The sequence below is a fragment of the Rosa rugosa genome, chromosome 7, assembly GCF_958449725.1.
Source record: "Rosa rugosa chromosome 7, drRosRugo1.1, whole genome shotgun sequence".
NCBI lineage: Eukaryota > Viridiplantae > Streptophyta > Magnoliopsida > Rosales > Rosaceae > Rosa > Rosa rugosa.
The window spans coordinates 28,766,491-28,776,290 of record NC_084826.1 but is presented as its reverse complement, the minus strand read 5'-3'; the positions used below and the strand labels follow the sequence as shown (position 1 = coordinate 28,776,290).

Genomic DNA, 9,800 nt, shown 5'->3' with positions numbered 1-9,800 from the left:
GTAGTAACATGAGTCCTAAAAGTGGTAAATTTTCTTAGTTACCACATGAGTCCTCAAAATAGTAATATTAGTCCTCATAGTGGTAACATGAGTCCTTAAAGTGGTAAATTTTCTTAGTTTACCATATGAGTCCTGAAAATAGTAATATTAGTCCTCAAAGTGATAACATGAGTCCTTAGAGGGGTAAAAATAGTTGATGTATGAGAAATGTTAACATACCATAGCTTACCCTGTAGCACTAAGCTCTACCCGACAAACAAAGCAGACCACCAGAAACGGTCGGATGTACCTCTGACCGCCAATTGGGTAGCATGACTTAAGCCAAATTGTTTATTACAACATTCCCAACAAGTTTTAAAACTATCACAAAATCTAGGTTTAATTGAGGAAACTGGAATCTACCTCGAGAACTTCAGGAACTCAAAATCTTCAAGTCTTAGATACCTTATCCACAAGTTGATTTGAGTCAAACAATAAGCATAGACGAGATCATTTAGGAAGGAGCTACAAGACCCTAGTGGGTGGCGTTGTTAGAGGTGGCCGAAATTCGGCGATCGAATCGGGTTGGCAATACGGGTCTATCGTAATGTTTTTGCTTCGATTTGCTTCTGTCGACAGTGATCAGAGGAAACCAAGGCCGGAAACGTGGCCGGCATGAGGAGGCGCTCTAAATGAGACAGGTCAGGCATTCTTGGGTGGCCAAACGGTGGCGAAACCCATCGAGTTTGTATTCAGATCAGGTCGGTTATCTGGGTGCGGCGAGAGGATTTGGGAATTAGGGTTTTGACAGAAATGGAAGTTTACCAAAATAGAAAGGTCAAACTGTTATTTTATAGTAGGTTTTCCAAAATAGTAACTTTTGCTCTTCAGATCATAACTTCTTCATACAAATTTCGATTTTTGCGTGCCACTTATCCACGAACTCAGTTTAAAGTGGTCTACATCTTTCATGAATTGAAGAAAGTTTTCTCGAAAAGTGGATTAAAGAAAAAGTCGAACTTGGAGCCCCTAAAAGTTCGAAATGAAAGTGAAAAGTGAAGATTTTTATCGTTTACCGTCTAAATGACTAGCAAACAGGTAAATTTAGGTACGCGGTGTAACATACACACAATCTCAATATGTCTCCTATGACAACATGTGCCATTATACGACAAATCACAAGAAGTAGAGTTTAGTGGTACTCACATTTAGCTCGCTTCTTGAATCTGACTTGAACCTCTTTCCCATCAACTTCACTGAACAACGCCTTGTCGATCTTCTTGGACCTACGAGCTGATTTCTTCGGTTTCTTCTCTGCTAAGTTTCTCTTATTATTCAAGGTTTTTTGGGGTTTTGCTGCAGCTTCTTCGTTTTGGGGTTTTGAGGGGTTTTGGGAAATCGGGACAAGCTCTTCCTATTTCGAGTTTCTAGAGTTGGAGATTTTGGAGGTGAGGAGGCCATTGGATATTTTGGAGTAGAGGTAGGGGTCATCATGGGCCAGGCTAGGGCTGGCTCTACCCTAAATTTTAGGGCTTAGGGTCGGGCCTAGTCAAAGTCAACAAAATTTAGGGCTGGGTAGAGTCGGGCCGGGGCTTAAATATGCTAACCCTTATCCGCCCGAGCCACTAGGGCCGGGTCGGCCTTCTTCCGAATAGGGCCAAAATGGGCCTTAATTTGTTTAACAAAAAGAAATATATTATTTTTATTTTTTTATCTCAAAATGCGGCTCAATGGTTATATAGGTAATACAACACTCATTGTTTTTTGTTGATCATATTTAATATATATATATATATATATATATATATATATATATATATATATATATATATATATATATATATATATATCAATGTTCTAAAAAACGGCCTAGGCGCTAGGCGGCAAGGAACCGCTCCGATTTTGGCCTAGGCGTTTCCCTTAGGCGCTGGGCTATTAGGCGGCCGCCTAGGCGGGCTAGGCGGGGACTAGGCGGTTCTAGGCGGGGCCTAGGCGGTCGTAAACCCTAATTTATTCTATATTTTGACTATTTTTATATTTATAATTAATTTTTAGACTTTAAATATTGTTATTTATATTATTATATGTCATAAAAATAATTTAAAATTAAAAAAAAAAAAAACCGCCTAGTCCCCTAGGCGCTAGTCCTTGGGTCACCGCCCGACTAGCGCCTAGCGTTTTTTAGAACCTTGATATATATATATATATTGGAATTAACTTATAAGTTATAACATTTATAAATATTAGTTAAGATGGTTATATTCAATTAACTATCTCTCTAAATCTCCCAAAATTAATTGTTGTTTAACAAACGAAAAAAAAAATTAAAGAAAATAAAGCTTAGGAAATCAATTACAAAAAAGAGATAAGTTCTATGTTATAGGCTAAAGAGAAATATATTTAAAAAATAGAAAAAATAGAAAATTATTAGGGCTTAATTGGGCGGACTTAAAGGGCCGGGCTTGGCCCTAACGGGCTCAAACGGGCCGGGCCGTAGGGTAGGGCCGAGCTTCATTTGCATGACCCTTACCCTATCCTATTTGAGAAAGGGTAGGGCCGGGTCGGGCGGGCTTAGGGCCGAAGGGCTAAATAATGAGGCCTAAGTAGAGGAATGAAAAAGAAGGAAGTGAGGACTAAGGAACCCAGAAATTGGTTAAAGCATTTAACTGAGAACTTGGGGTTGAAATCCATGAAAGGATGAACTGATTAAATGATTGATGATGATGATATGAGGCGGAAGAGATTAGGGTTTATAGAGGGTGGGAAGAGATGAACTAAGAAGGGTGGACAATGGTCGGGGGCTCAATCTGTTAGGTTAAATTTACCATGATCTGGTGTGTCAAGTCTATACAAAAAGTATTGACTCGCCCCATTTAACCAATCATACGCGGACTCTCGTATTGATTGGATTTTTTTTTTTTGTTAGGGACGGGAACCAAATCAGTGAATATTAATTTTAAGACCTAATCGGCCCATTATCATTTTTTTTTCTCTAACAAAAACCGACCAATCCGATGCAGTTCGGTTCAATTTTTCAGATTGGGGTGTTTTTGCCCGGACCGACTTCTACTGTCATTGTCGGTTTAAGGAAACTAGAAAAGGCAACCGCGCGATGCCGCGAGAATTGGATTTGTTAGTTGTTAATAATTTTTTATGTAGTGCTTAGTTGTTAAACAATTCTTTTTATAATTTTAATAAAAAATGTAATAGATCATAGTTACATAAGTTTGAGAAATACAATTTTAGATTGTAGCTTAAGCAGATTATGGTCGATTCATAAACAAAATGTCTATAGTGCAAGTTTTAATAAGCTGCTTGAACAGATTACACATTTGCAAGAACTACAATTACAAAAATATGATTAATGAAACTCTTCCATTTTTAAGATTAAAAAAAAATAATAACTTATTTTAGGTATCATTTGTAGAAATTTACAAATACAAAACAAAATTGTTCTCCTATAAAAAAAATAAAATATTAAAAAAAAAACTGAAAAGATATGGTAAAATTGAAAAAAAAAGAAGATAGATTGTAATTTTAGTTAAAAGTTGGGGCAAAACCGTCATTCCACTGTTACATGAACAGTTGATAACAATGATCCGCTGGGAGGCAGATAGAGGGAAAAAAGACAGTGGCAGAGTCGTAAAAAAAATTCAAATGAGGGTAAAATTGTCTTTTTTCATGAATGAACAGTGATTATGGCAGCTTTGTATTTTTCCATAAATGCAAGGGCAAAATAGACTGTTCACTGTACTTAGAACAGTGTAACAGTGCATCGACGCTTTATATATGTATAATAATTAGAAAAGAAAACTAAATATGAAGGGAGGGACTAAAATGTAATTCTCAAATGTTCTCTATATCAAAAACTAAATATTAATAGCAAAACGCAAAAGCCCTAGCCCCTTTCTCTCTTCTTCTCTCCGTCTCTCAAATTCTCTCTATCTTCTAGGGTTTGCCTATTAGGGCTGGTAACGAACAACAACAGCAGCAGCCCCAATAATCTTCGTCTCCGTAGGATCCAATTGATCAGCCCTCCGTTTTCTGTTTAGTTAGGGTTTTTGATTGATGGGTACGGAGAGGAAGAGGAAGGTGAGCTTGTTCGACGTGGTGGACGAGACCACTGTTGCAGCTGCGAAGATGAGCAAATCGAACGGTGGTGGAGGCGCCATGAATCACAACAACCCGATGAGCAGTCTGATCAATAGGTGGACCGGAAAGCCTTTCTCGCAAAGGTACTATGAGATCCTTGAGAAGAGGAAGACTTTGCCTGTTTGGCACCAGAAGGAGGAGTTCTTTCAGGTTCTCAAGAAAAGTCAGTCGCTGATTCTGGTTGGTGAGACTGGTAGTGGTAAAACCACTCAGGTTTGTTTCTGCAAACCTCTTTTTTTTTTTTTTTCCTTGTAAATTTGCTCTATTTTGTTTGCTTTTAACTCCAACCAGATAAGAATCTCAAACATATGCTCAGAAACTGGACAAACAATGGCCCGTTAATTTTCTTTCACATTATTATTGCGAGTTGCCTTCCTAACTTTAGTAGTTTCGAAACAATATGAATGTTGCAAAGGAAATAACTGGTTCAAAGATTGTGTGAGAGCCTCGATTTTCTGTTAAATGTTAGAATGTCTGCCGCTTCTGCTGCACTAGCCCTATGGTTTTCTATTGACCAAAAAACAAAGATGTATAAATTGTGCTACATTGTGTGACATATTAATGTTTTCAGTGGTGCAATAGGGCTCTGAAGGGCATTGCTTACTTTGCATGAATTTATTAGACATTGGTTGTGGGATGATCATGCATTCTGGTTCGAGATCATGTGTTCATCTTCCATTGGTTTTTTATGAGCAGCAGCGGTAGTTTTCAGAGGTTGAGCATAAAGTGGTTTCATTTGAGCATGGAAATTGATCGTGTGTTTCTGTTTTACAGATTCCTCAATTTGTTTTGGAAGCTGTTGATAGGGAGTCTTCAGATAAAAGCAGGAAGATGATTGCATGTACCCAGCCTCGTAGGGTGGCTGCAATGTCAGTGTCTCGCCGTGTTGCTGAAGAGATGGATGTTACCATTGGGGAAGAGGTTGGTTACAGCATTCGTTTTGAAGACTGCAGCAGTGCCAGAACAGTATTGAAGTATGTTATACTCATTATATTTGTTTAATACCAGTGCTCCTTTATGGAATTTTAGGTGATAGATAAAGACGATGTACATATACCCACATTCTTTTTCTGTGGCAGGTATCTTACAGATGGTATGCTTTTAAGAGAAGCCATGACAGATCCACTATTAGAACGATACAGTGTAATAATTCTTGATGAGGCTCATGAGAGGACTTTAGCAACAGATGTTCTGTTTGGGCTTCTGAAGGAAGTATTGAAAAATAGACCTGATATGAAGCTGGTTGTTATGAGTGCTACACTTGAGGCTGAGAAGTTTCAGGGTTATTTCAACGGTGCACCACTAATGAAGGTTCCTGGCAGGCTTCATCCAGTTGAAATTTTTTACACCGAGGAACCTGAGAGGGACTACCTGGAGGCAGCAATTCGAACTGTTGTACAGATTCATATGTATGAGACTCCAGGAGATATACTTGTTTTTTTAACTGGAGAAGAGGAGATAGAAGATGCATGCCGCAAAATCAACAAAGAAGTTTCAAACCTGGGTGATCAGGTTGGTCCAGTGAAAGTGGTGCCCCTGTATTCAACTCTCCCTCCAGCTATGCAGCAGAAAATATTTGATGCTGCTCCTCCTCCCGCAACAGAAGGCGGTCCTGCAGGAAGGAAAATTGTGGTGTCAACTAACATTGCAGAAACTTCTCTGACCATAGATGGGATCGTGTATGTTATTGATCCAGGTTTTTCTAAACAGAAAGTTTATAACCCACGAGTGCGTGTTGAATCCTTGTTGGTATCTCCGATTTCTAAGGCTAGTGCACATCAGAGGTCAGGGCGTGCTGGAAGAACTCAGCCAGGCAAATGTTTCAGACTTTATACTGAGAAAAGTTTCCATAATGATCTTGTACCGCAGACATATCCAGAAATACTGAGATCAAATCTTGCAAATACAGTGCTTACTTTGAAGAAACTAGGAATAGATGATTTGGTTCATTTTGATTTTATGGATCCCCCTGCTCCAGAGACATTAATGAGAGCACTCGAGGTTTTGAATTATTTGGGTGCATTGGATGATGATGGTAACTTGACCAAGCTGGGTGAGATTATGAGCGAGTTCCCTCTGGATCCTCAGATGTCAAAGATGCTTGTTGTTAGCCCTGAGTTTAACTGCTCAAACGAGATTTTGTCGATTTCTGCCATGCTTTCAGGTACTTGTCAATTTTTTTTCCTTGTTTGCTTTGTCAGTCGTGTCTGTTTTGTTTGTTATCTGCATTTAAAGTAGATAAGGTCAAGCTGTACGATGCATGCTTGTTGATATGCGCAGACAAATCATTTGTCTGCGCTCATGATGTCTTAACTACAACATTTGTCTGTGCTCATGATGTCTTAACTACAACATCTGCATGCAAATATGCATGTGATGAAAGTAGTTGCGTGTCAAATTAGGTTGTCATCAGCAACTGTCTTGTCTGGGTTCCATGCCCCCGGTTGGCATGCACCTATGGATTTCTAAGTAAGTGCTGATGCAGATAGTTGCAGTTTCTCAGTATTATCTCATGAAGCAAATGGTGTGGTCTCGCCTCTATGCATCTGCTAACGTTCCATGGGCCTCCTTCTGTGATAACCAATTTATTTCTTAGTACCCAATTGCTTTGTCCGGCCTAGGGAGGCTCAGAAAGCTGCAGATGAAGCAAAAGCTAGGTTTGGACACATCGATGGAGATCATCTCACACTGCTGAATGTGTATCATGCATACAAGCAAAACAGTAAGTACACCTATCTGACTCTATCTGGTTGAGTCTGAAAGTTATTTGGTGAATTCTGGTTTAACAATCTTGTGTGTGAATGGGGTGTAGATGAAGATCCATCGTGGTGCTATGAGAACTTTGTCAATCAGAGGGCATTGAAGTCTGCAGACAATGTTAGACAACAGCTAGTGCGCATTATGGCTCGGTTTAATCTCAAGCTATGCAGTACTGATTTTAAGAGTCGGGACTACTACATCAACATCAGAAAGGCTATGCTAGCTGGGTACTTCATGCAGGTGGCTCATCTGGAACGCACTGGTCACTACCTTACTGTGAAGGATAACCAAGTACGTAAAGTTTTGTTTTTTCCTTTGAATTATAATTACCTATATTTGTTCAACTGTAGATACTTACATTGTCCACCTACTCTGTGGACTCTATTTTTGCAGGTTGTACATTTACATCCATCAAATTGCTTGGATCACAAGCCAGAGTGGGTGATTTACAATGAGTACGTCTTAACGAGCAGGAATTTTATCCGCACAGTGACAGATATCCGTGGTGAATGGTTAGTCTCTCTCTCTCTCTCTCTATATGTATATGTGTGTGTGTGTGTGTGTGTGTGTGTGTGTTACATACATGTCTGTTGCTACTTGTCTCTTCTCCCTTTTGTTGAGGGATTTAACTGCTCTAATCTGCAAATTTTACTGTTTACAGGCTAGTTGATATAGCACCACACTACTATGATTTGGCCAACTTTCCCCAGTGTGAGGCCAAGCGAGTTCTTGAGAAGCTTTACAGGAAGCGGGACGACAAGGAGGATAACAGAAACAGAAAATAATGTCCCAATGTTTCTATGCCTCCTTTCCAAGTAAACAATGGAAGCAGTGAGAGCTGGTTTACATAGGTCTCATAAGCATTCTGTGTCTCTCAGCAGCTCAATAGCCGAAAGGCTTAGCAATGTTTCTGTACCATCTTCCCGAGTTATTGAGTACTAGTTTTCGTAGTTTATAATTTTGTATTCTAGTATTTGATTCTGTCTTGGTCCACTGGTATTCAAGATCTAGTAGGAAGTCTATAATTTATAAAATGATTGAACCAGGCTTACTGTTTTTTCTTTTTGTTGTTTTCATCACCGAAAGTGCTTCAACTTGCAGAAGTGAAAATAATTGAAACAATGAAGATCGAAGTCTTGTTTTACTGCATAAATGTAGCCTAACATTTAAATCTAAGTGCTTCTCTAGAAAGCATCTATCAGATGCTAGCACAAAAGCCAAAAGTGGTTATTTTTTTATTGGTTACAACGAGAGGCTGCTCTTAGCCATGGCATCTGCTGTCATATTGGTTTCTCTAAAAATATGCTTAATCTTCACATCTTCAAAACCATTAAGTAGTGACTTGCAGCTGTTCAGAATGCTTCCAAGAGGATGGGAACTTTCACAGCCTTCAACAATGAGTTTGATGAGAATGGCAGAGTCAGATTCAATTTCAATCTTATTAACCTGTAAATCAGTAGCAAGTTTCAAACCAGAAAGCAAGCCCCAAGCCTCAGCAGTAAGGACCTGTCCTTTACCAACATTAATCATAAAACCTGAAAGCCAATCACCATTATGGTCTCGTAGTACTCCACCAGCACCAATTTGTCCTGATTGACCAGCTCTTGTGCCATCCACATTGAGTTTCACATAACCATCATCAGGCATGGTCCAAGAAAACATATTGAAACAATATTGATCCACCAAGTTAAGTTTAGCTTGAGCATGAGACCACTCAATCGTAGCATTCAGAATGATGTGAGAGGTATTATAGGGTCTATGAAAACCAACATCAAAAATATCCTTATTTTGCCATTTCCACAGATACCAACAAATGAAGACAAAGATACTACACCACTGAATATTATTGGAGTAAATAACTTTACAGTGGAGATTTGCAACAAGCCATCCAATCCAATCAAGGTTAAAAGTGTGTTTCACAGCAGTAGGCCAATTGAAAGTTCTCCAAACAGCCATGGCTTTCGGACAATCCCTGAAAAGATGAAGAAGAGTCTTGGGCATGAGGGCACAAGTATGACATTTATCATCACCAGAAAAGTTTCTTTTAACCCTTTGGACATTTGTGAGAATTTTCCCATGAACAACAGACCATAGAAAAGTTTTCAGTTTGGGGGAGATATTAAGGTACCAGATGAAATTCCACTTGAAAAGATTGGGCTCAGACATATCAAAAAGACTATTGTAGGCCAATTTAACAGTAAAGCGACCATTAGAAGTATATCCCCATATTTGAATATCAGGGCCACACCCCTCAAACCCAGGAGGAATGCTCAAGATCTGTTGAATAAATGTCTCAGGCAAACAAATTTGTAATTTATCAATGTCCCATCCATTGTTGTCCCAAAAGATACTTACAGTATCATCAATGTTAGCCAAATAACCAGGCAAAGCAACATCAATGAGAGGAAACGTACCCAGCCAATGATCAGTCCAAAACTTTACAGTCATGCCATCCCCAATTCTCCATATAAGACCTTGCCTTAGAAGAGAGGCTCCATGAGCAATGCTCCTCCACGTGCTTGAGCTCCCAGAGGGAGGCAAAAGCCAAAAGTGCTTTTGTTTAAAGCATTTCCCTTTTTTTTTTTTTTTTTTTAACTGTGATAAAACGGCTAACGAAGTGCTTCCTTGTAGTTGTAGTGCAACTAGGTCAGCCACTTGGTTTGATAATTACCAAACCGACTGAATACTAACCGATACACATACATGTATATTAAGAAATAAACATAAAAATTTTCATAATAGTATGAATATTACTACATATACTACATTTTTTTTTTTTTGAATGAATGGTAATTCCATTGATAATAGCGCATGTCAAGAAGGCCATTACATACTCACCCGCTGACACATAACAATAGCCAGATCAAGGTTTCGTGGAGGAGCCACAGTAGTACATAGGATAGACCAAC

At 39.0% G+C, this 9,800-nt stretch overlaps 1 protein-coding gene across 4 annotated transcripts; it reads left to right on the top strand.

The window, feature by feature from the left end:
- The first annotated feature begins 3,857 nt into the window (after nt 1-3,857).
- On the top strand, nt 3,858-7,952 carry LOC133720413 (probable pre-mRNA-splicing factor ATP-dependent RNA helicase DEAH2). Of its 4 annotated transcripts, XM_062146694.1 has the most exons (7): nt 3,861-4,344; nt 4,906-5,105; nt 5,211-6,295; nt 6,728-6,853; nt 6,944-7,182; nt 7,285-7,403; nt 7,553-7,952. In XM_062146694.1, exons 1-7 carry the CDS (start codon nt 4,048-4,050, stop codon nt 7,674-7,676), a joined length of 2,190 nt encoding a protein of 729 aa, XP_062002678.1. In that variant the 5' UTR covers nt 3,861-4,047; the 3' UTR covers nt 7,677-7,952. The 4 variants fall into 4 exon arrangements, 3 of the variants coding, with proteins under 3 accessions (XP_062002680.1, XP_062002681.1, XP_062002678.1); XR_009851843.1 differs by lacking the exons at nt 7,285-7,403; nt 7,553-7,952 and having other exon boundaries at nt 3,858-4,344; nt 6,627-6,853; nt 6,944-6,966; XM_062146696.1 differs by lacking the exons at nt 7,285-7,403; nt 7,553-7,952 and having other exon boundaries at nt 3,858-4,344; nt 6,753-6,853; nt 6,944-7,083.
- The last annotated feature ends 1,848 nt before the right edge of the window (nt 7,953-9,800 follow it).

Coding starts and splice junctions, on each gene's coding strand:
- LOC133720413 (XM_062146694.1), top strand. CDS start 4,048: ATGGGTACGGAGAGGAAGAGGAAGGTGAGCTTGTTCGACGTGGTGGAC. Junction 6,854..6,943: donor TCATGCATACAAGCAAAACA/GTAAGTACACCT, acceptor AATGGGGTGTAG/ATGAAGATCCATCGTGGTGC. Junction 7,183..7,284: donor TTACTGTGAAGGATAACCAA/GTACGTAAAGTT, acceptor CTATTTTTGCAG/GTTGTACATTTACATCCATC.